Here is a 27,300-nt window from a genome sequence, read left to right on the forward strand (position 1 = left end):
CCCTTGCCACACGATTCCCTCCTAACCCTTGCCACACGATTCCCTCCTAACCTTTGCCACACTATTCCCTCCTAACCCTCGCCACACGATTCCTTCCTAACCCCCGCCACACGATTCCCTCCTAACCCTCGCCACATGATTCCTTCCTAGCCATCGCCACACGATTCCCTCCTAACCATTGCCACACGATTCCCTCCTAACCATCGCCACACGATTCCCTCCTAACCCTCGCCACGTGATTCCCCCCTAACCCTAGCCACATGATTCCCTCCTAACCATGGCCACACGATTCGCTCCTTACCCTTGTCACACGATTCCCTCCTAACCCTCGCCACACGATTCCCTGCTAACCCTCGCCACACGATTCCCTCCTAACCCTCGCCACACGATTCCCTCCTAACCCTTGCCACACGATTCCCTCCTAACACTCGCCATACGATTCCTTCCTAACCCTCGCCACATGATTCCCTCCTAACCCTCGCCACGCGATTCCTTCCTAACCATAGCCACATGATTCCCTCCTAACCATCGCCACACGATTCCCTCCTAGCCCTCGCCACACGCTTCTCTCCTAGCCCTCGCCACACGATTCCCTCCTAACCATCGCCACACGATTCCCTCCTAACCCTCGCCACAAGATTCCCTCCTAACCCTCGTCACACCTAACCCTCGCCACACGATACCCTCCTAACCATCGCCACAAGATTCCCTGCTAACCATCGCCACACGAATCCCTCCTAACCCTCGCCACACGATTCCCTCCTAACCCTCGCCACACGATTCCCTCCTAACCCTTGTCATGAGATTCCCTCCAAACCATCGCCACGTGATTCCCTCCTAACCATCGCCACACGATTCCCTCCTAACCATCGCCACACGATTCCCTCCTAACCCTCGCCACACGATACCCTCTTAACCCTCGCCACATGATTCCTTCCTAACCCTCGCCACACGATTCCCTGCTAACCCTTGCCACTCGATTCCCTCCTAACCCTTGCCACACGATTCCCTCCTAACCCTTGCCACACGATTCCCTCCTAACCCTCGCCACACGATTCCTTCCTAACCCCCGCCACACGATTCCCTCCTAACCCTCGCCACATGATTCCTTCCTAGCCATCGCCACACGATTCCCTCCTAACCATTGCCACACGATTCCCTCCTAACCATCGACACACGATTCTCTCCTAACCCTCGCCACACGATTCCCTCCTAACCATCGCCACACGATTCCCTCCTAACCCTCGCCACACGATTCCCTCCTAACCCTCGCCACACGATTACCTCCTAACCCTCGCCACACGATTCCCTCCTAACCCTCGCCACACGATTCCCTCCTAACCCTCGCCACACGATTCCATTCTAACCCATGCCACACGATTCCCTCCTAACCCTCGCCACACGATTCCCTCTTAACCCTCGCCACACGATTCCTTCCTAACCCTCGCCACACGATTCCCTGCTAACCCTTGCCACACGATTCCCTCCTAACCCTTGCCACACGATTCCCTCCTAACCCTTGCCACACGATTCCCTCCTAACCCTCGCCACACGATTCCTTCCTAACCCCCGCCACACGATTCCCTCCTAACCCTCGCCACATGATTCCTTCCTAGCCATCGCCACACGATTCCCTCCTAACCATTGCCACACGATTCGCTCCTAACCCTCGCCACACGATTCCCTCCTAACCATCGCCACACGATTCCCTCCTAACCCTCGCCACGCGATTCCTTCCTAACCATAGCCACATGATTCCCTCCTAACCCCCGCCACATGATTCCCTCCTAACCCTCGCCACGCGATTCCTTCCTAACCATAGCCACATGATTCCCTCCTAACCATCGCCACACGATTCCCTCCTAGCCCTCGCCACACGATTCTCTCCTAGCCCTCGCCACACGATTTCCTCCTAACCATCGCCACACGATTCCCTCCTAACCCTCGCCACAAGATTCCCTCCTAACCCTCGTCACACGATTCCCTCCTAACCCTCGCCACACGATACTCTCCTAACCATCGCCAGAAGATTCCCTGCTAACCATCACCACACGAATCCCTCCTAACCCTCGCCACACGATTCCCTCCTAACCCTCGCCACACGATTCCCTCCTAACCCTTGCCATGAGATTCCCTCCAAACCATCGCCACGTGATTCCCTCCTAACCATCGCCACACGATTCCCTCCTAACCATCGCCACACGATTCCCTCCTAACCCTCGCCACACGATTCCATTCTAACCCATGCCACACGATTCCCTCCTAACCCTCGCCACACGATTCCCTCTTAATCCTCGCCACACGATTCCTTCCTAACCCTCGCCACACGATTCCCTGCTAACCCTTGCCACTCGATTCCCTCCTAACCCTTGCCACACGATTCCCTCCTAACCCTTGCCACACGATTCCCTCCTAACCCTCGCCACACGATTCCTTCCTAACCCCCGCCACACGATTCCCTCCTAACCCTCGCCACATGATTCCTTCCTAGCCATCGCCACACGATTCCCTCCTAACCATTGCCACACGATTCCCTCCTAACCATCGCCACACGATTCTCTCCTAACCCTCGCCACACGATTCCCTCCTAACCATCGCCACACGATTCCCTCCTAACCCTCGCCACACGATTCCCTCCTAACCCTCGCCACACGATTCCCTCCTAACCCTCGCCACACGATTCCCTCCTAACCCTCGCCACACGATTCCCTCCTAACCCTCGCCACACGATTCCCTCCTAACCCTCGCCACACGATTCCCTCCTAACCCTCGCCACACGATTCCCTGCTAACCCTTGCCACACGATTCCCTCCTAACCCTCGCCACAAGATTCCCTCCTAACCCTCGTCACACGATTCCCTCCTAACCCTCGCCACACGATACCCTCCTAACCATCGCCACAAGATTCCCTGCTAACCATCGCCACACGAATCCCTTCTAACCCTCGCCACACGATTCCCTCCTAACCCTTTCCACACGATTCCCTCCTAACCCTTGCCATGAGATTCCCTCCAAACCATCGCCACGTGATTCCCTCCTAACCATCGCCACACGATTCCCTCCTAACCATCGCCACACGATTCCCTCCTAACCCTCGCCACACGATTCCATTCTAACCCATGCCACACGATTCCCTCCTAACCCTCGCCACACGATTCCCTCTTAACCCTCGCCACATGATTCCTTCCTAACCCTCGCCACACGATTCCCTGCTAACCCTTGCCACACGATTCCCTCCTAACCCTTGCCACACGATTCCCTCCTATCCATTGCCACACGATTCCCTCCTAACCCTCGCCACACGATTCCTTCCAAACCCCCGCCACACGATTCCCTCCTAACCCTCGCCACATAATTCCTTCCTAGCCATCGCCACACGATTCCCTCCTAACCATTGCCACACGATTCCCTCCTAACCATCGCCACAAGATTCTCTTTTAACCCTCGCCACACGATTCCCTCCTAACCATCGCCACACGATTTCCTCCTAACACTCGCCACACGATTCCCTCCTAACACTCGCCACACGATTCCCTCCTAACCCTCGCCACACGATTCCCTCCTAACCCTCGACACACGATTCCCTCCTAACCCTCGCCACACGATACCCTCCTAACCATCGCCACAAGATTCCCTGCTAACCATCGCCACACGAATCCCTTCTAACCCTCGCCACACGATTCCCTCCTAACCCTTTCCACACGATTCCCTCCTAACCCTTGCCATGAGATTCCCTCCAAACCATCGCCACGTGATTCCGTCCTAACCATCGCCACACGATTCCCTCCTAACCATCGCCACACGATTCCCTCCTAACCCTCGCCACACGATTCCATTCTAACCCATGCCACACGATTCCCTCCTAACCCTCGCCACACGATTCCCTCTTAACCCTCGCCACATGATTCCTTCCTAACCCTCGCCACACGATTCCCTGCTAACCCTTGCCACACGATTCCCTCCTAACCCTTGCCACACGATTCCCTCCTATCCATTGCCACACGATTCCCTCCTAACCCTCGCCACACGATTCCTTCCAAACCCCCGCCACACGATTCCCTCCTAACCCTCGCCACATAATTCCTTCCTAGCCATCGCCACACGATTCCCTCCTAACCATTGCCACACGAATCCCTCCTAACCATCGCCACAAGATTCTCTTTTAACCCTCGCCACACGATTCCCTCCTAACCATCGCCACACGATTTCCTCCTAACACTCGCCACACGATTCCCTCCTAACACTCGCCACACGATTCCCTCCTAACCCTCGCCACACGATTCCCTCCTAACCCTCGACACACGATTCCCTCCTAACCCTCGCCACACGATTGCCTCCTAACCATCGCCTCAAGATTCCCTGCTAACCATCGCCACACGAATCCCTCCTAACCCTCGCCACACGATTCCCTCCTAACCCTCGCCACACGATTCCCTCCTAACCCTCGCCATGAGATTCCCTCCAAACCATCGCCACACGATTCCCTCCTAACCATCGCCACACGATTCCCTCCTTACCCTCACCACACGATTCCCTGCTAACCCATGCCACACGATTCCCTCCTAACCCTCGCCACACGATTCCCTCCTAACCCTCGCCACACGATTCCCTGCTAACCCATGCCACAAGATTCCCTTCTAACCATCACCACACGATTCCCTCCTAACCCTCGCACGATTCCCTCCTAACCCTCGCCACACGATTCCCTCCTAACCCTTGCCACACGATTCCCTCCTATCCCTTGCCACATAATTCCTTCCTAGCCATCGCCACACGATTCCCTCCTAACCATTGCCACACGATTCCCTCCTAACCATCGCCACACGATTCTCTTTTAACCCTCGCCACACGATTCCCTCCTAACCATCGCCACACGATTTCCTCCTAACACTCGCCACACGATTCCCTCCTAACCCTCGCCACACGATTCCCTCCTAACCCTCGCCACACGATTCCCTCCTAACCCTCGTCACACGATTCCCTCCTAACCCTCGCCACACGATTGCCTCCTAACCATCGCCTCAAGATTCCCTGCTAACCATCGCCACACGAATCCCTCCTAACCCTCGCCACACGATTCCCTCCTAACCCTCGCCACACGATTCCCTCCTAACCCTCGCCATGAGATTCCCTCCAAACCATCGCCACACGATTCCCTCCTAATCATCGCCACACGATTCCCTCCTAACCCTCACCACACGATTCCCTGCTAACCCATGCCACACGATTCCCTCCTAACCCTCGCCACACGATTCCCTCCTAACCCTCGCCACACGATTCCCTGCTAACCCATGCCACACGATTCCCTTCTAACCATCACCACACGATTCCCTCCTAACCCTCGCACGATTCCCTCCTAACCCTCGCCACACGATTCCCTCCTAACCCTCGCCACACGATTCCCTCCTAACCCTCGCCACACGATTCCCTCCTAACCATCGCCACAAGATTCCTTGCTAACCATCGACACACGAATCCCTGCTAACCCTCGCCACACGATTCCCTCCTAACCCTCGCCACACGATTCCCTCCTAACCCTCGCCACACGATTCCCTCCTAACCATCGCCACACGATTCCCTCCTAACCATCGCCACACGATTCCCTCCTAACCCTTGCCACACGATTCCTTCCTAACCATTGCCACACGATTCCCTGCTAACCATCGCCACACGATTCCCTCCTAACTCTTGCCACACGATTCCCTGCTAACCCATGCCACACGTATCCCTCCTAACCCTCGCCACACGATTCCCTCCTAACCCTCGCCACACGATTCCCTCCTAACCCTCGCCACGTGATTCCCTCCTAACCATCGCCACACGATTCCCTGCTAACCATCGCCACACGATTCCCTGCTAACCATCGCCACACGATTCCCTGCTAATCATCGCCACACGATTCCCTCCTAACCATCGCCACACGATTCCCTGCTAACCATCGCCACACGATTCCCTCCTAACCCTCGCCACACGATTCCCTCCTAACCCTCGCCACACGATTCCCTCCTAACCATCGCCACACGATTCCCTCCTAACCATCGCCATACGATTCCCTCCTAACCCTCGCCACATGATTCCCCCCTAACCCTCGCCACACGATTCCCTCCTAACCATGGCCACACGATTCCCTACTAACCCACGCCACACGATTCCCTGCTAACCCTCCCCACACGTTTCCCTGCTAACCCTCGCCACACAATTCCCTGCTAACCCTCGCCACACGATTCCCTCCTAACCCTTGCCACACGATTCCCTCCTAATCCTCGCCACACGATTCCCTCCTAACCATCGCCACACGATTCCCTGCTAACAGTTGCCACACGATTCCTTCCTAACCATCGCCACACGCTTCCCTCCTAACCATTGCCACACGATTCCCTCCCAACCCTCGCCACACGACTCCCTCCTAACCCTCACCACACGATTCTGTCCTAATCATCGCCACACGATTCCATTCTAACCCTCGCCACACGATTCCCTCCTAACCGTCGCCACACGATTCCTTCCTAACCATCGCCACATGATTCCCTCCTAACCATTGCCACATGATTCCCTCCTAACCCTCGCACGATTCCCTCCTAACCATCGCCACACAATTCCCTCCTAACCATCGCCACACGATTCCCTCCTAACCATCGCCACACGATTCCCTCCTAACCATTGCCATACGATTCCCTCCTAACCCTCGCCACATGATTCCCCCCTAACCATCGCCACACAATTCCTTCCTAACCATGGCCACACGATTCCCTCCTAACCCTTGTCACACGATTCCCTCCTAACCCTCGCACGATTCCCTCCTAACCCTCGCCACACAATTCCCTCCTAACCATCGCCATACGATTCCCTCCTAACCCTCGCCACATGATTCCCCCCTAACCCTCGCCACACGATTCCCTCCTAACCATGGCCACACGATTCCCTCCTAACCCTTACCACTAGATTCCCTCCTAACCCACGCCACACGATTCCCTGCTAACCCTCGCCACACGATTCCCTGCTAACCCTCGCCACACGATTCCCTGCTAACCCTCGCCACACGATTCCCTCCTAACCCTCGCCACACGTTTCCCTCCTAATCCTCGCCACACGATTCCCTCCTAACCATCGCCACACGATTCCCTGCTAACAGTCGCCACACGATTCCTTCCTAACCACCGCCACACGATTCCCTCCTAATCATTGCCACACGATTCACTCCTAACCCTCGCCACACGACTCCCTCCTAACCCTCACCACACGATTCTGTCCTAATCCTCGCCACACGATTCCGTTCTAACCCTCGCCACACGATTCCCTCCTAACCATCGCCACATGATTCCCTCCTAACCATTGCCACACGATTCCCTCCTAACCCTCGCACGATTCCCTCCTAACCATCGCCACACAATTCCCTCCTAACCATCGCCACACAATTCCCTCCTAACCATCGCCACACGATTCCCTCCTAACCATCGCCATACGATTCTCTCCTAACCCTCGCCACATGATTCCCCCCTAACCATCGCCACACAATTCCCTCATAGCCATGGCCACACGATTCCCTCCTAACCCTTGTCACACGATTCCCTCCTAACCCTCACCACACGATTCCCTGCTAACCCTCGCCACACGATTCCCTCCTAACCCTCGCCACACGATTCCCTCCTAACCCTTGCCACACGATTCCCGCCTAACCCTCGCCACACGATTCCCTGCTAACCCATGCCACACGATTCCCTCCTAACCCTCGCCACACGATTCCCTCCTAACCCTCGCCACACAATTCCTTCCTAACCATCGTTACACGATTCCTTCCTAATCCTCACCACACGATTCCCTGCTAACCCTCGCCACACGATTCCCTGCTAACCCTCGCCACACGATTCCCTCCTAACCCTCGCCACACGATTCCCTCCTAACCCTTGCCACATGATTCCCTCCTAACCCTCGCCACACGATTCCTTCCTAACCCCCGCCACACGATTCCCTCCTAACCCTCGCCACACGATTCCCTCCTAACCATCGCCACACGATTCCTTCCTAACCATCGCCACATGATTCCCTCCTAACCATTGCCACACGATTCCCTCCTAACCCTCGCACGATTCCCTCCTAACCATCGCCACACAATTCCCTCCTAACCATCGCCACACAATTCCCTCCTAACCATCGCCACACGATTCCCTCCTAACCATCGCCATACGATTCTCTCCTAACCCTCGCCACATGATTCCCCCCTAACCATCGCCACACAATTCCCTCCTAGCTATGGCCACACGATTCCCTCCTAACCCTCACCACACGATTCCCTGCTAACCCTCGCCACACGATTCCCTGCTAACCCTCGCCACACGATTCCCTCCTAACCCTCGCCACACGATTCCCTCCTAACCCTTGCCACACGATTCCCTCCTAACCATCGCCACACGATTCCCTCCTAACCCTCGCCACACGATTCCCTCCTAACCCTCGCCACACAATTCCTTCCTAAGCATCGTTACACGATTCCTTCCTAATCCTCACCACACGATTCCCTGCTAACCCTCGCCACACGATTCCCTGCTAACCCTCGCCACACGATTCCCTCCTAACCCTCGCCACACGGTTCCCTCCTAACCCTTGCCACATGATTCCCTCCTAACCCTCGCCACACGATTCCTTCCTAACCCCCGCCACACGATTCCCTCCTAACCCTCGCCACACGATTCCCTCCTAACCATCGCCACACGATTCCCTCCTAACCATCACCACACGATTCCCTCCTAACCATTGCCACACGATTCCCTCCTAACCATCGCCACACGATTCTCTCCTAACCATCGCCACACGATTCCCTCCTAACCATCGCCACACGATTCCCTCCTAACCATCGCCACACGATTCCCTCCTAACCATCGCCACACGATTCCCTCCTAACCATCGCCACACGATTCCCTGCTAACCCTCGCCACACGATTCCCTCCTAACCATCGCCACAAGATTCCCTGCTAACCATCGCCACACGAATCCCTCCTGACCCTCGCCACACGATTCCCTCCTAACCCTCGCCACACGATTCCCTCCTAACCCTCGCCACGAGATTCCCTCCAAACCATCGCCACACGATTCCCTCCTAACCATCGCCACACGATTCCCTCCTAACCATCACCACACGATTCCCTCCTAACCATCGCCACACGATTCCCTCCTAACCATCGCCACACGATTCTCTCCTAACCATCGCCACACGATTCCCTCCTAACCATCGCCACACGATTCCCTCCTAACCATCGCCACACGATTCCCTCCTAACCATCGCCACACGATTCCCTCCTAACCATCGCCACACGATTCCCTGCTAACCCTCGCCACACGATTCCCTCCTAACCATCGCCACAAGATTCCCTGCTAACCATCGCCACACGAATCCCTCCTGACCCTCGCCACACGATTCCCTCCTAACCCTCGCCACACGATTCCCTCCTAACCCTCGCCACGAGATTCCCTCCAAACCATCGCCACACGATTCCCTCCTAACCAACGCCACACGATTCCCTCCTAACCATCGCCACACGATTCCCTCCTAACCCTCGCCACACGATTCCCTCCTAACCATCGCCACACGATTCCCTCCTAACCATCGCCACACGATTCCCTCCTAACCATCGCCACACGATTCCCTCCTAACCATCGCCACACGATTCCCTCCTAACCCTCGCCACACGATTCCCTCCTAACCATCGCCACACGATTCCCTCCTAACCATCACCACACGATTCCCTCCTAACCATCACCACACGATTCCCTCCTAACCATCACCACGCGATTCCCTCCTAACCCTTGCCACACGATTCCCTGCTAACCCATGCCACATGATTCCCTCCTAACCCTCGCCACACGATTCCCTCCTAACCCTCGCCACACGATTCCTTCCTAACCATTGCCACACGATTCCCTGCTAACCATCGCCACACGATTCCCTCCTAACCATCGCCACACGATTCCCCCCTAACCATCGCCACACAATTCCCTCCTAGCCATGGCCACACGATTCCCTCCTAACCCTCACCACACGATTCCCTGCTAACCCTCGCCACACTATTCCCTGCTAACCCTCGCCACACGATTCCCTCCTAACCCTTGCCACACGATTCCCTCCTAACCCTTGCCACACGATTCCCGCCTAAACCTCGCCACACGATTCCCTGCTAACCCATGCCACACGATTCCCTCCTAACCCTCGCCACACGATTCCCTCCTAACCCTCGCCACACAATTCCTTCCTAACCATCGTTACACGATTCCTTCCTAATCCTCACCACACGATTCCCTGCTAACCCTCGCCACACGATTCCCTGCTAACCCTCGCCACACGATTCCCTCCTAACCCTCGCCACACGATTCCCTCCTAACCCTTGCCACATGATTCCCTCCTAACCCTCGCCACACGATTCCTTCCTAACCCCCGCCACACGATTCCCTCCTAACCCTCGCCACACGATTCCCTCCTAACCATCGCCACACGATTCCCTCCTAACCATCACCACACGATTCCCTCCTAACCATTGCCACACGATTCCCTCCTAACCATCGCCACACGATTCTCTCCTAACCCTCGCCACACGATTCCCTCCTAACCATCGCCACACGATTCCCTCCTAACCATCGCCACACGATTCCCTCCTAACCATCGCCACACGATTCCCTCCTAACCCTCGCCACACGATTCCCTCCTAACCCTCGCCACACGATTCCTTCCTAACCATCGCCACACGATTCTCTGCTAACCATCGCCACACGATTCCCTGCTAACCATCGCCACACGATTCCCTCCTAACCATCGCCACGCGATTCCCTTCTAACTATTGCCACGCGATTCCCTCCTAACCCTCGCACGATTCCCTCCTAACCCTCGCCACACGATTCCCTGCTAACCCTCGCCACAAGATTCCCTGCTAACCATCGCCACACGAATCCCTCCTGACCCTCGCCACACGATTCCCTCCTAACCCTCGCCACACGATTCCCTCCTAACCCTCGCCACGAGATTCCCTCCAAACCATCGCCACACGATTCCCTCTTAACCAACGCCACACGATTCCCTCCTAACCATCGCCACACGATTCCCTCCTAACCCTCGCCACACGATTCCCTGCTAACCATAGCCACACGATTCCCTCCTAACCCTCGCCACACGATTCCCTCCTAACCCTCGCCACACGATTCCTTCCTAACCATCGCCACACGATTCTCTGCTAACCATCGCCACACGATTCCCTGCTAACCATCGCCACACGATTCCCTCCTAACCATCGCCACGCGATTCCCTTCTAACTATTGCCACGCGATTCCCTCCTAACCCTCGCACGATTCCCTCCTAACCCTCGCCACACGATTCCCTCCTAACCATCGCCACATGATTCCCTCCTAACCATCGCCACACGATTCCCTCCTAACCATCGCCACACGATTCCCTCCTAATCATCGCCACACGATTCCCTCCTAACCCTCGCCACACGATTCCCTCCTAACCATCGCCACACGATTCCCTCCTAACCATCACCACACGATTCCCTCCTAACCATCACCACACGATTCCCTCCTAACCATCACCACGCGATTCCCTCCTAACCCTTGCCACACGATTCCCTGCTAACCCATGCCACATGATTCCCTCCTAACCCTCGCCACACGATTCCCTCCTAACCCTCGCCACACGATTCCTTCCTAACCATCGCCACACGATTCCCTGCTAACCATCGCCACACGATTCCCTCCTAACCATCGCCACACGATTCCCTCCTAACCATCGCCACACGATTCCCTCCTAACCCTTGCCACACAATTCCCTCCTAACCATCGCCACACAATTCCCTCCTAACCATCGCCACACAATTCCCTCCTAACCATCGCCACACGATTCCCTCCTAACCATCGCCACACGATTCCCTCCTAACCCTCGCCACATGATTTCCCCCTAACCCTCACCATGAACTCGGATTATGGTTTTCTCCAGCAGGCTTCGGGGTATTATGTAGCTTCCAAATTGTATAGTGTGCACACATCATCGACCAGATCAGACACAAGTACTGGTCTAAAACTGGGAGAGTCTCTACCCAAATGTGTAGAGGCTCAGGCTTTTATTATAACACATGATAACCGCCCTTTTATGGGCGTGCAACAGATTACATCAGTAACATATAAGATTCTCATTTGTCGGATCATATAGAATCTCCCGCCTCTCTGCCCACCCTTCCTCAAGTCTTGAAGTAGCTTGGACTTTGTCCTAGCTGAAGGAATTTCTGTGTGCCTGACAAGCCATTGTTTAAACAGTGTCTGTATGGGGGGTGGGAGAGGGCTAGGAAAACACTCAGTATGTAATACTATGACCTTTAACTCTTTCCTTATGCAGCAGAGTTCCACATTAGGCTGAAGTCATTACAATAGCATAATACATTTGGTTTATACAAATCAATAGACATTTTACACTGACTAATCATCATGTCTATCACAATCCCCCCTTAAAAGGTCTATCCTCTGACTCTCCATCTAATTTTCACAGTTCTCTGTGCATGAGCCTATAACTGGAGCGCGTTGAAGGTTCATTTTAGGGTCTTCAAGGGGGTGTAGGACTTGTCCTCTCCTTCTGGGGATGCATCCAGCGTACTCATGGTGGGAGCGGCTTTTCCAGCATCAGTTTCACAGGTCTCTCTGACACAGGGGATAACACAGCAGACTAGAACGAAAAAGATAATCAGTTCACATACAACAGCGACGCCCGTCTGTGCCAGGATCCTTTACCACCCGCTCATCCATGGCGAGTGCTGGTCCCAAAGGTTAGCTCTTTTTAGTTAGTGCGGTCAGCTTCTTTAATGGCAACTGCGTCTTTACCCGCGGGTCACGTGTCGTCTGGGATGTAGGTACAACAAGTCTCCCCTATCATCTTACAGACACTCCCCTTTTTAGCTAAAATCATATCTAAAGCCATTCTATTTTGAAAAGTCATAGTCGAGGTAGGTCCTATTGGTCGACTAGTCCCTATAAGGCATCTCTAGTATAATTTATAAATCGCTGCTAATTATAATAAACATAATTAATCCAGTCAACGTTTATTTACCATAATGACCAGGAAAATGGACTCGAATCTAGTTTTAACTTGGTCTCTAATTTTAAAACTCGTCAGGTACCCCCCTTGGCTATCCTATGACGTCAATGTACACGTAGATCAAAACTACCACCAGGGGTCTCTCTTCTCGCTCTAGTATAATGTTACAATACTAGTAGTGTGCACAGGTACGCACGGCCTGGGACTCCCTAATCTTCACCCACACCAATGTCCCTCCTGGAGATAGTCCTAATGGTGAACACGTCCAGGCCGCCTCACCCTGACCCTACACTACCTAGTGACAAGACTGGAAGGAACCGCCGTACCTATGCGGAAAACAAGGATAGACCAACATGACAGGATAACCACAAAACACAGACTGAGTTGGATCGAGATAAAGTAACTATTGGGGGTAACCTCATTATCCTCAATGTTGTCTGACAGGATGTGGAGGAGCATAAGGGCTTTACTAAGGCACACTCCCCTGTCCAATTACCCTCCAGGCGGGTCCTCTACCTCATGTCTCCACAAAGCCAGTAAACGTCTCCTAAGGACTGAACCTGATTCTGCATCTATTCCCCTCCTATGGTACCGTAGGAGGAGCAATACCCGTTAGTGGGTTCCCCAAAAATCTCCCTCCACCCTGCCCATTTGCCTGGCAGGTGTAGTTTCCAAGGTAGTCAGTAATACTCTCTCCGGTGCAAAACACTTAAGTAGTTATAGAGTATTCCTTCTTCCACTTCTCACGGACAGTGTAATTAGCGGAAATGTTCGTGAAGAGACTAATAAACCACTCTTCAGCATCTACAGGGAGATTTAGGGGGACCATCCCCGAGTGTGGTCGGGCACTACCGCACACGCAACAGTTAGACTTGTTGCTCCTGTTAGCATTGTACCTCATCAACTCCAACCAGAGATTCTGGTCAGAGTAGCCAGTCGCTACTGTCAAGGTGTCCACAAAAGGTAGGGTCGGCTATGATCATCATGTTCGTCAAGGACTTTATCTCACGGCGGAGGGGGTTAATTATGGGCACGGGACTAAGTGAAGGCTTCCATTCGGGTGCATCTACCATACCCCTTATTTTAAACTTCCCTAAGGGATCTGTCCTCACGTACCGGTATGTCCCCAGACTGTAAGTCCCCCCCGTTCCCCGGGCTTGGATCTCCCATGGTTAGTGTAAAAACCGCATTAAAACCAAGCAACATACTAAGTTCAGCCTTCCAATACCTGCTGTCCTTATTATTCTCAAGGAGGGTTATACGACTAATTAGGGATTTCCCGCTCTTATCTTTCTTATTTAAGGCACTTCGTGGTTTATAGGACCAGTCTGTTCCTGCGTTCCATCCCACTAATCCCCAATAACGGCAGTCTTCTCCCCAGACATTATCAGTGGCGCAAACATATTGTATTCCCCGGGTATGTAAGTCATATAACCAGCTGGACTGAGCTAAATCTGGCCTGCGGTGGGATCTTGCGCCTAGACACGGGACCACAGTACAATAGTCGAAGGAATATGCGGCTACTTGAGCATTGGACGAGTTATACCAGAAGGTAACCATACCCCCATATTCTTCCGACTAAGGATTCCAGTTGCCACCCTCCTCTCTCACTAGCCCTAACCAGAGTAATGTCTTTGGCACAACTAAGACTGGTCTCCCGGATCTGGAGCTTTCTTACAGTATGAAGCATGGATCCATGTAAGTCTTTCGGCTAGTTTCACAGCTGTGGCAGTAGTCAGAAGCACCTGGTAGGGGCCATCAAATCGGGGCTCAAGAGGGTGATTGCTGGGGAACTTCTTGACGCACACCCAATCCCCAGGCTGCAAGATATGTGTCCCAGTGTCTGCCTCTGAGTCTGGAAGAGAACACCTGTGCATAGGCTTTGGTTAGTTCTTTAACAAGGGAAATCACATACTCAGTCAACACATCAGATTGTAATTGTAACTACTGAGGATAGTAACAACCTAGCCTTGGGGCTAGCCCAAACAATCTCGTAGGGAGATAATGTATGATCCCCCCCTGGGTTCATATCTAACACTGTATAAGGCTATTGGATGACAGTCTTTTCAAAGTGGCGTCATTTTTAAGTATCTTACTTTTTAGCGTGCCACTACGTCTCTCCACCTTTCCACTACTCTAAAAATGGTAGAGTATGTAAAAGGCCTGGGATACACCCAGAGCAGACATGACATGTTACATTCATCTGCGAAGTTTATACCTCTGTCTGACTCTGAATCACTTCTGGTACCCCATATTCACAGTTTACCTCGTTCATGAGCTTCTTTGCGGTTACCTACTTGTTTGCCTTGGTAACAGGGTCGGCCTCCAACCTGCAAAGACATCAACAACAACAAGCACGTATTCATACTTCCCAACAAGTGGGAGCTGAACGTAGTCAATTTGCAATCCCTGAAATGGGTAGAGTGGTCCCAGGAAGTGTGATCCGGCAAATTTACTTCTGCCCTGACTCACCTATGGCATAGATCATGCTAAACTGGACAAATGATGCAGCAGCTACTGATCTGGATTATGATTTTCTCCAGCAGGCTTTTGGGGTATTTTGTCGCTTTCCTAATTATATATTGTGTGCACACTTCGTCGACCAGAATCAGACACAAATGCTTGTCTAAAACCGGGAGAGTCTCTACAATGTGTAGAGGCTCAGGCCTTTTATTATAACACATGACAACCGCCCTTTTTATGGGCGTGCAACAGATTACATCAGTAACATATAAGATTCTCATTTGTCGGATCATATAGAATCCCCCACCTCTCTGCCCACCCCCTTCCAAGTGTTGAGGTGGTATGGACTTTTGTCCTAGCTGAAGTCATCTCCCTGTAGTGATGAATCATTGTTTACCTAGCTTCAGGATGAGGAGTGGAAGGGGGCTAGGTAAACACTCAGTATTAAACACAGGATATACACGACACTATGGCCCTTTAACTCTTAGAAACTGGTTGAGCAACTTCTATGTACTTAGAGCAAATACATCACCCATCCATTGGCTAGCAAATACCATGATTAGATTGTGTGTGTCCTTTAGACTCCACAGAGCTTAGAGTCATTACAACAGCAAAATACATTTGGGTTATATTAATCGATAGACATTTTATAAATAATCATCATGTCTATCACAATCCCCCCTTAAAATGTCTATCGTCTAATTCTCTATCTAATTTTCACAGTTTTCTGCGCCTATAACTGGAGCGCGTTGAAGGTTCGTTTTAGGGTCTTCAAGGGGGTGTAGGACTTGTCCACTCCTTCTGGGGATGCATCCAGCAAACTCATTGTGGGAGCGGCTTTTCCAGCATCAGTTTCACAGGTCTCTCTGACACAGGGGATAACACAGCAGACTAGAACAGAAAAGGTAACCATCAGTTCACATACAACAGCGACGCCCGTCTGTGCCAGGATCCTTTACCACCCGCTCATCCATGGCGAGTGCTGGTCCCAAAAGTTAACTCTTTTTAGTTAGTGCGGTCAGCTTCTTAATGACAACTGCGTCTTTACCCGCGGGTCACGTGTCGTCTAGGATGTAGGTATGACAAGTCTCCCCTATCATCTTTCAGACACTCCCCTTTTTAGCTAAAGTCGTCTCTAAGGCCATTCTATTTTTAAAAAAAGTCATAGTCGAGGTAGGTCCTATTGGTCGACTAGTCCCTATAAGGCGTCTCTAGTATAATTTATAAACCGCTGCTAATTATAATAAACATAATTAATCCAGTCAACGTTTATTTACCATAATGATCGGGAAAATGGACTCGAATCTAGTTTTAACTTGGTCTCTAATTTTTAAAACTCGTCAGGTACCCCCCTTGGCTATCCTACGATGTCAATGTACATGTGTAGATCAAAACTACCACCAGGGGTCTCTCTTCTCGCTCTAGCATAATGTTACAATACTAGTAGCGTGAACAGGTACGCACGGCGTGGGACTCCCTAATCTTCACCCACACCAATGTCCCTCCTGGAGATAGTCCTAATGGTGAACACGTCCAAGTCGCCTCACCCTTGCGTCAGGGTTTTCCCACTGCCCGTAAGTCCCTACTCCTAGGAGGGGGGGGATCCGTACCTTACCTCAGAGGGAGGCCATGGATTCCCTGGGCTCATTTCCGGGCATCCATACCCTCTATCTGTACAAGTTAACACCCCACAGGGTGTGCCCTCGCCAGAACCTAAGGTCTTCTGCACTATCCCTAGGCAAATGGGAATTCCACTGACAATCCATCTTAGGAGATCGGGGCAGGCACAGTACTAGTACATTTCTCCTTTTCTTTGGTAGCGTATGTGGTTGGCATTATCGGAACTGGCTCTTCATCTTTTTCAAACAAGGGAAACGTTGGTGTGTGACAGGATGTGGAGGAGCATAAGGGCTTTACTAAGGCACACTCCCCTGTCCAATTACCCTCCAGGCGGGTCCTCTACCTCATGTCTCCACAAAGCCAGTAAACGTCTCCTAAGGACTGGACCTGATTCTGCATCTATTCCCCTCCTATCATACTGTAGGAGGAGCAATACCCGTTGGCGAGTTCCCCAAAAATCTCCCTCCACCCTGCCTATTTGCCTGGCAGGTGTAGTTTCCAGGGTAGTCAGTAATACTCTCTCCGGTGCAAAACACTTAAGTAGTTATAGAGTATTCCTTCTTCCATTTCTCACGGACAGTGTAATTAGCGGAAATGTTCGTGAAGAGACTAATAAACCACTCTTCAGCATCTACAGGGAGATTTAGGGGGACCATCCCCGAGTGTGGTAGGGCACTACCGCACACGCAACAGTTAGACTTGTTGCTCCTGTTAGCATTGTACCTCATCAACTCCAACCAGAGATTCTGGTCAGAGTAGCCAGTCGCTACTGTCAAGGTGTCCTCAAAAAGTAGGGTCGGCTATGATCATCATGTTCGTCAAGGTCTTTATCTTACGGCGGAGGGGGTTAATTATGGGCACGGGACTAAGTGAAGGCTTCCATTCGGCTGCATCTACCATACCCCTTATTTTAAACTTCCCTAAGGGATCTATCCTCCCGTACCGGTATGTCCCCAGGCTATAAGTCTCCCCCGTCCCCCGGGCTTGGATCTCCCATGGTTAGTGTAACAACCGCATTAAAACCAAGCAGCATACTAAGTTCAGCCTTCCAATACCTGCTGTCCTTATTATTCTCAAGGAGGGTTATACGACTAATTAGGGATTTCCCGCTCTTATTTTTCTTATTTAAGGCACTTCGCGGTTTATAGGACTAGTCTGTTCCTGCGTTCCATCCCACTAATCCCCAATAACGGCAGTCTTCTCCCCAGACGTTATCAGTGGCGCAAACATATTGTATTCCCCGGGTATATAAGTCATATAACCAGCTGGACTGAGCTAAATCTGGCCTGCGGTGGGATCTTGCGCCTAGACACGGGACCACAGTACAATAGTCGAAGGAATATGCGGCTACTTGAGCATTGGACGAGTTATACTAGAAGGTAACCATACCCCCATATTCTTCCGACTAAGGATTCCAGTTGCCACCCTCCTCTCTCACTAGCCCTAACCAGAGTAACGTCTTTGGCACAACTAAGACTGGTCTCCCGGATCTGAAGCTTTCTTACAGTATGAAGGATGGATCCATGTAAGTCTTTCGGCTAGTTTCACAGCTGTGGCAGTAGTCAGAAGCACCTGGTAGGGGCCATCAAATCGGGGCTCAAGAGGGTGCTTCCTGAGGAACTTCTTGATGCACACCCAATCCCCAGGCTGCAAGATATGTGTCCCAGTGTCTGCCTCTGAGTCTGGAAGAGAACACCTGTGCATAGGCTTTGGTTAGTTCTTTAACAACGGAAATCACATACTCAGTCAACACATCAGATTGTAATTGTAACCACTGAGGATAGTAACGACCTAGCCTTGGGGCTAGCCCAAACAATCTCGTAGGGAGACAATGTATAATCCCCCCTGGGTTCATATCTAACACTGTATAAGGCTATTGGATGACAGTCTTTCCAAAGTGGCGTCATTTTTAAGTATCTTACTTTTAGCGTGCCACTACGTCTCTCCACCTTTCCACTACTCTAAAGATGGTACAGTATGTAAAAGGCCTGGGATACACCCAGAGCAGACATGACATGTTACATTCACCTGCGAAGTTTATACCTCTGTCTGACTCTGAATCACTTCTGGTACCCCATATTCACAGTTTACCTCGTTCATGAGCTTCTTTGCGGTTACCTACTTGTTTGCCTTGGTAACAGGGTCAGCCTCCAACCTGCAAAGACATCAACAACAACAAGCACGTATTCATACTTCCCAACAAGTGGGAGCTGAACGTAGTCAATTTGCAATCCCTGAAATGGGTAGAGTGGTCCCGGCAAGTGTGATGTGGCAAATTTACTTCTGCCCTGACTCACCTATGGCATAGATCATGCTAAACGGGACAAATGATGCAGCAGCTACAGAGAACCTAGAAGTCGCCCAACCTCTTTCAAGCGTCGTCGTCATTACTGCTTTACTAGGTGGGTCTTTCCGTCCATCAGCTGGGCCATCATGGGATACAGGAACTGTGGTGGGCAAGTGCTGTTGACCGTTCACCACACGCTGTCCTGTTTCTGCTGCTCCCATATTAGTCCATTTATTCTTTTCTTCCTTGCTGGCTTGTAACTGTAAAAGTCTTTTAGCATATCAAAGTCCAAATTTTTGTCAATGTCCAAAGTTTTTTACCACTGACTCATGCTGTCAGTATCTTTCTTCTTTCTTCCACGGCTTGAGGGCCGCTGCCTTTGCTATGCTGTCAGCGAGGGTGTCGTCTCTCGCCTCTCCAGTGTAGGACTCGGTGCGAACTCTCAACTTTGTCAGGTAGAAGCAGGGCCTCCATGTGACTCTGTACCGCTGCACCATTCTCAATTGGTTGTCCTGCTAAGGTAAAAAAACTGTCTGGCCTTCCATATTGGGCCGTAATCATGAGCTGTGCCAAATGCATACCAGGAGTCAGTGTAAAGGGTTGCCGGTCTTACCTCTCGCCACTCTACACGCCTTAGTGATGGCCTTTAATTCCGCTTCTCGTACTGAGACATGCGGAGGCAGAACTTCTGCTTCTAGGACATCTTGTTGTGTGACCACTGCATATCCGATGTGGAGTCATCAGTCCTCACCCTGGTACCATCTGCAAAAAGCTCAACATATGCATTATCAACAGGGGTTCTGATAACTGTTTGCATACCTGCAGTTTCTTACTGAATTAGTACTAAATAATCGTGCTGATGTTTTATTTCACATGGCTCGGAATCTTGTTATCTTATTCCATTTATTTTTATTTTTTTCAAACCCAATAGCTGATCTACAACACCTAGATCATCTCTGGCCCAGATCACCTATGCCTCCCCCCTTTTGAAGCGGAATACTCAATGGAAAAAGAGTCATTGCGTTCAAACTAGTAAACCAAGCGGCACAAAAACAAGCACTTTGTAGGTCAAGGTGACATTGTATGCAGCGATGTCTGAGCAAAAATCTCCTTACAAAAAAAAAATGTTTTTTTTTTTTTTTTCCTTTCAGGTCGCAGTTAGTATTTTTTAACACAAGGGGGCGCCACACAATTCAAATTTTACGTCACCCAGTGTAATAGTATTTGAGGGTATGGCCAGCGTTTAGCTTTTACTCTCCTGTCGGAATATAATTATAGCTTCAGTGTAGACTGACACTAGAATATACAAAAGACTTAACCCTTTCCAATCCATTTATTTTTTCTCACCCATTCTCCCTAGCTCCAAATAAATTGGAGCTGGGAGAATGGGTGAGAAAAAATACATTTTCCCTGCACCCTCCTGATCTGACAGAGTTCAGGAGGGTGCAGGGAGGGACCTGCTTACCTGACCGGCGTCTTGTGCATTCTCCTTCTGCCTCCCGGCTCGGCGATCATGTGACCGCTGGGGTCAGGTGACACCTGGCGGTCACATGATCGCCGGGTCGGGAGACAGAAGGAGAATGCACAAGACGCTGGTCAGGTAAGCAGGTCCTTGCACGGTGCAGGCTCCCGGCCTTGGCGTTCATGTGACCGCCGGGGGTCAGGTAACACCGGCGGTCACATGATCGCCGGCCGGAATCTATGCATTGCATAGCGCTAATTGAGCGCTATGTAATGTATAAAGAAGTGGGCAGAAAGGGTTAAAAACCCTTTCTGCCTTCTCCTCGGGGGTCCTCGATGACGACCAGTAAAGGAGTGCATCTGCACCCGATGTGCCTGACGATCGGGTGCAGATCCACTCCTGCACTGCAGTGTCGGGCCTGCCCCGACATCGGAGCTGTGGAGGAAAATGATGATGTCGGGGCAGGCCCGACATTGGACTGGAAAGGGTTAAAGAAAAACTAAAGAATACGGATGACTTAACATCCTACTCTGGGCAATTCAATCCCTCTTTCTTCACATAAAAAGTTAAATTACTTCACCAAATTGCATGAAAAAGTTTGCTGGGTGACTATAGGGAAATTATTCCATCTGTAGGAGCCTTCCATAACATCATCTGTCTGAGTATCCATTGGAGAAGCGGGCAGTGGGAAACAGAGCCCCCGGGAACATGAGAGAGCGTCCCCTGTCATGTATTCCTGGTCTCTGCCCCCCATGCATCAACTCCAATCTTCCATGCACTATAAACCAGCTTAGTCATCTACTATGTCCCAAGCTGCATCTTCACAAAGGTTTGTTTCCCTGAACTTATCACACATCCAAAGTGGCCACATCTTGGAGTGTAACAAAGTCCGGTCAAACAAAACCTTACTTCAGACAATCATGATGTTAGCACTGGATACAGTGGCATTGGGGAATATAGGCCTCCCAAGTGCAGCAAAATGGCTGCCAGAGGCAGAAAGGGGCCGGGCTACAGATCTCCCAGGTGAGGCAAAATGGCTGCCGGAGGACCGGGCGGGGCCAGGGGCAGCAGCACTTCCAGGTGAGGCAAGATGGCCGCTGGAGGAGGAAGGGGCGGGGCCAGGTCCTGTCCTGGATGGGGAGGGACCGGAAGTAACATCACACACCCTGAAAGTGAGCACATGGGGGGAAGTAACTTCAGGGTGGGGGCAGGGCTCACCACTTTTGCTGCAGAGTCACACTATGTGGGGTTTTAAACATTGCAAGTGCGGCCACCATTACAGGGAGGGGCTGTAGTCAACACAAAGGCATTACATTGTTCATAAGCAATACACATACCCCCCTACATGCTTTCCCCTCTTCAATCTCTTAACTACATTATACCTCCTCCTAGCAATCTAAAAACACCTTTCTTTCTGCTTATCTGTCCATAACCCGACATTTCTTTCTGCAACTTTTCCTGATCCTTTTCTTTGTAAGACGTTTCTACATGTTTTACATATTCCAAAACATCCTGTACTGATCCCTCATTCTATTCTGCCTGCTTATTCTATCCTATTTGAACTTTCTAGACACAGTAAAACTCCTTTACTAAATTCCACCTCTTATATCCCTCCTATATCACAATGCACATTAACTCTGCAAAACACAAGACAAAGGGAACAGAAGGGTTAATTGGGAAATGCTTTCAGTGGCTTAACTTCAGTCCACTTTCTTATCAGCAACCCTCCCCCAATAATAAACACTGCACATTAATTCTATAATACCGAACAGACAGGATTACTGGAGAATACCCACAATGGCTCAAGGTATATATCTCACCTACCTTTGCAACAACCCACCCTCTACTAGTAATCCCCAACAGCATTCCCTGCACACAGTCTGGACAGGACATTTAGCTATACACAGAGACTGACGATTATTTTCAATGACCAAAACCTCAACAATGTCCGGAAACTTCTGCCGTCACACCACGGCTATAATTCCCGCGTATATACCTTTCCACATATGAGAACATAACACGCTCAATCATACATGTGCATACGCGTATCATAAATCTTCCTAACCTCACACTAGTTGCCTAGGAGTAAGTGTCTCTCTCTGGCGTGTTCCCTCAGACTTAAACAGCCAAGTCCGCCCTTCTGACACATTAACCCTCACAGAATTTGTCTCTTGGTCTTGTATACACAATCTTTAACCGTCTCAGACATAATATACCCAGCATACATAATACCCCTTAGGCAGGATAAAACGGTGGTCTTTTCCGAGTAGAAAGAACTATATTACTTTCCTTTCATTGATTTATCACTCTGGATCAGAAACAGGCAGATTAGCAGTTAGAAATCAGCTCACATCGGTAGATTTTACATAAAGCAATCTTACCGTGTTGTGTAGATTTTCGGGCCCCTGAGTTCTGCGTGCTATCTGCCGATCTCTGTATTTTTCCCGAATGAAAGAAATCAAAATCTCTGCTCGGCTCACCCAGAGACGCCACTGAGCTGGATTATGGTTTTCTCCAGCAGGCTTCGGGGTATTATGTAGCTTCCAAATTGTATAGTGTGCACACATCATCGACCAGATCAGACACAAGTGCTGGTCTAAAACTGGGAGAGTCTCTACCCAAATGTGTAGAGGCTCAGGCTTTTATTATAACTCATGATAACCGCCCTTTTATGGGCGTGCAACAGATTACATCAGTAACATATAAGATTCTCATTTGTCGGATCATATAGAATCTCCCGCCTCTCTGCCCACCCTTCCTCAAGTCTTGATGTAGCTTGGACTTTGTCCTAGCTGAAGGAATTTCTGTGTGCGTGACAAGCCATTGTTTAAACAGTGTCTGTATGGGGGGTGGGAGAGGGCTAGGAAAACACTCAGTATGTAATACTATGACCTTTAACTCTTTCCTTATGCAGCAGAGTTCCACATTAGGCTGAAGTCATTACAATAGCATAATACATTTGGTTTATACAAATCAATAGATATTTTACGCTGACTAATCATCATGTCTATCACAGCCACACGATTCCCTCCTAACCCTTGCCACACGATTCCCTCCTAACCATGGCCACACGATTCCCTCCTAACCATGGCCACACGATTCCCTCCTAACCATGGCCACACGATTCCCTCCTAACCCTTGCCACACGATTCCCTCCTAATCCTCGCCACACGATTCCCTCCTAGCCATAGCCACATGATTCCCTCCTAATCCTCGCCACACGATTCCCTCCTAGCCATAGCCACATGATTCCCTCCTAACCCTCGCCACACGATTCCCTCCTAACCCTTGCAACATGATTCCACCCTAACCCTCGCCACACGACCTAAAGTCAGAACCCCTAGAACTGAAATACAAAGACTTTTGAAAAATCTTCAGTTAGAAAGAATATAAGCAACATAACTAGAATCCAGTTTGACCGAAAATTGTCTAGAAGGAATCAGCAGAATGGCTTTTTTTCTGATAAAAGATGTCATTTCTGCTATAATTTTGGTGAAAACTTTGGGAGCTTAAAAGATCCCAAAGGGGAGCTCTGGGTGCAGACGATGAGTACTGCTACCCTTAGACATCGCTGGACGTATTGGGACATGATAGGATGCCGGGGGACATCCTGCGGAGAGCGTGTTTATGGTAGAGGCGATTAACTCCATCTTGAATTTCTTGTAAGTGAGATAAAGGTTTAATCTTTCTAAATTTGCATTCACCCTGAAGGAGCCATTTGATTATTTCACAAAAAACGGCAAATAAAACCTTCCCCTGTTCTGAGAGGGGAGCTGGGATATCCTTCTTCAGTAGCAGATTTACTTCTTACTCCAGCGCTATTCCCCACAATTCGGAAGAACTTGTCCTGGGGAAGGGATTTTATATAGGCGAAGGCCTAATTTTAGGGCATCTAATGCCCATGGCTGAGGCTGAAGAGAGCAGACGACCCCCCACACTTTCTCTGGTGTCATTGCTGTAAGTCCTTGTTCCTTGCGTCCTCCTGCAGTTATGAATGTAAAGCCTTTAGGGTTCTTTGTAGATGTAGACTTCCCTTGATTTGGCCCCTTCTGGTCCCTATTCTCATTGACTTGTCTGCAAAGACTAAAGGAGCTTTCAAGTTTGAAAGGAACAGGAAACCCCTTTTTCTTATCAAATCCTTTTTCAAGAAGGTCTCCCGAGGGAGGACCAAATTAATATCATCCTGAGCAGTGAATGGCACAAAGTCTTGGAAGCAAGGTTCCCCTTCCAGGGCATCAGCCACAAGGCTCTCCTAGCTGAGCTAGATCAGGCAGACGCGTCAGCTACACAATCTATTGCTGAGGATGATAACTGCTCGCCGGGGGTCTTACCCTTCATTCACTCCTTCAGCTGAGCAAGCTACATAAGTAGCTGAGATATTTGGCCTTGAGGCCCGTTTCAAATGGGCGACAGAATCACGTAATTTTCTCATGATCTGCCAATACTACAAATCACATGTATGTGAAGCCCATGCTTTCCTATAGGTTCCTTCACATTAGTGATGTTGGGTAACGTGTCATTTCGAGACAAAAACATCGCAGGTTGCTAGAGATGCCAGCGACTTGCAATGTTTTGTAGCCCATGTTTCCCTATGGAGCCTTCCTCTCTGTTGCATCGCATTGCACGAAAACATGTTTTTTGTACGGCGTGATGCAGTTTTCACAGTAGGAAATCATTGAATGGCTATGATTGGTTCATCAACGCTGGCTCTGATTGGATAATTGTCATGGTCCTCTTCCAATCAGAGGCAGTGCTTCCTGGAGGTGGGGATTTTCCAATCCCTGACCAGAAGAGATGCTGAAGACAACTGCAGGGATTCGTGGTGAAGACGCACGTGGAAAAAGAAACTCAAGGCAACAGCACTCAAATACATTGTTTATCAGCAAATACATAACTGTAATGTATATACTAGCCACATGAAATAATGCAAGGTTCTTAGTATATAAGGATATTGGCCCATCCACCAATGTCCAAGGGACCCTGCAGCCCACAGTGTACCCCAGTAATGTGGATGGTACTTGGCAGAGACCCATCCAGCTGGACAGGAAGCCTGAGCTGAGGTAGGTAGAGGTATGTCCTGCTTCCTGCCCAGCGGTGGGAGGTCTCCAGGAGCGCCGTCAACAATGAGAAGGAAAAAGTGGCATTTTGTGGTGAATTTGGAGAAACTGCTTGTTGTATTAGTTGTGTTCTGCTATTTACATCCTTCTTCTGGTTTGATTTTGTAAATATGGTAAATAACCCTAATTTGTAGGGGGGGGGGGGTAATTCTGACTATAAGTGATATCTCCGGCCTTTATATTCGTACGGCCTCCTCTAGAATGTGCCGCTGCGGCCACCAGAGTCGTCTTAGGGCGGACATGATGCATTGGTACAAATAGATACAAGAACACCGTGTGCAGTGAGCTGATCACAAAGGAGAAGAGCGACCGCTCTGGAGGAAAGAAGGTTCAGTCTGCAGCGCTGATAGAAGGTCTTTACTGTAAAAGCCGTGAGGTCGCTGACTGACCTGAGATCTGGGGTTACTGAGCCGTCGTCACCTCTAGATAGACGGAGATCATTTCATGTAGGAAGACAGAAACCTGGCCAGATGTAGAATCCGTGGCTGGATGTTGGCCCCGCCTGGTGGCCACTTAGGGGGATCCTTCTCCTTTAGATTGCTTCTTGTCGTTTATGGCTTTTTGACCTCCATCTGGATAATCTTGTCTTCCTTTGTCTTTCTCCTTGTGTCCTGTGGGATCCTTGTAGGAAAGTTATGGTGGAAGAGCGGATGGACTGGAAGAGCCCATAATGGTGGCGGTGAACGGTAAGAGCCGTCCGTGAATCTGCTGGTTATAATGTCCTAAATTGTAGACTGAGATGTAAAATGTTCTACCTGCCGCCCAATGGAGGCGACGGATATCATGTAGACACCTTCTGGTCTCCTGCTCCTCCAGTCAGGTGGATCAGTGGGTATTACCTGGTTTACTGGAAGCCTGGGAATAGGATTTGATGGTTTTCTCTTCTCAGCCATTTCAGGCTGGACATACAGTACTGCGAATAGCGTCATCTTTGTACGGAGATCCAGGGGGCCTCATAGATTAGTACTGTGTTGTCCATAGTGACCAATCACAGCGCAGCTTTCATTTTAGCAGAGCTGTTTTAGAAATTAAAGGGTTTGTCCCGTAGCAATCTACTGATGAGCCTGTCCACGGAATACATCCTCGGTGGTGGATTGGTGGGGTTCTGCTGCCCAGGACCTCTGTCAGTCAGCTGTCTTTTGGGTCAATGTGTTTGTGCAGGAAGGAATCCCAGAGGACTGCGTTGTCCTAAAGGTTCTCCCTCCGGACTGACGGCCGCTCTGGGGTGTCATCCTAGTAAGAGGGCCGGCTCATCTGCACGCAGTAATAGGAATGATGGATCGGT

The 27,300-nt window shown here is 50.5% G+C and overlaps 1 protein-coding gene and 1 long non-coding RNA gene across 6 annotated transcripts in view; one reads left to right on the forward strand and one right to left on the reverse strand.

Annotated features, from left to right (window-relative positions):
- Window positions 1–27,300, forward strand: part of LOC136572290 (zinc finger protein 585A-like) — a 335,481-nt gene that overhangs the window by 38,576 nt on the left and 269,605 nt on the right. Inside the window, exon 12 of one of the 5 annotated variants that reach the window (XM_066572729.1) lies at window positions 26,644–26,701. The exons of the other annotated variants lie outside the window; for them this stretch is intronic. Coding sequence (XP_066428826.1) covers window positions 26,644–26,701 — 58 coding nt within the window. The remainder of the gene's footprint in view (window positions 1–26,643; window positions 26,702–27,300) is intronic. 5 annotated transcript variants of the gene reach the window in all.
- Window positions 15,689–20,914, reverse strand: LOC136572303 (uncharacterized). Its single transcript, XR_010785787.1, has 2 exons — window positions 18,655–20,914; window positions 15,689–16,420 (listed from the first exon to the last, which is right to left on the reverse strand). It is a non-coding gene; the product is annotated as an uncharacterized lncRNA (long non-coding RNA).

Source organism: Eleutherodactylus coqui, chromosome 7 (assembly GCF_035609145.1).
Source record: "Eleutherodactylus coqui strain aEleCoq1 chromosome 7, aEleCoq1.hap1, whole genome shotgun sequence".
In the NCBI taxonomy this organism is placed as follows: domain Eukaryota; kingdom Metazoa; phylum Chordata; class Amphibia; order Anura; family Eleutherodactylidae; genus Eleutherodactylus; species Eleutherodactylus coqui.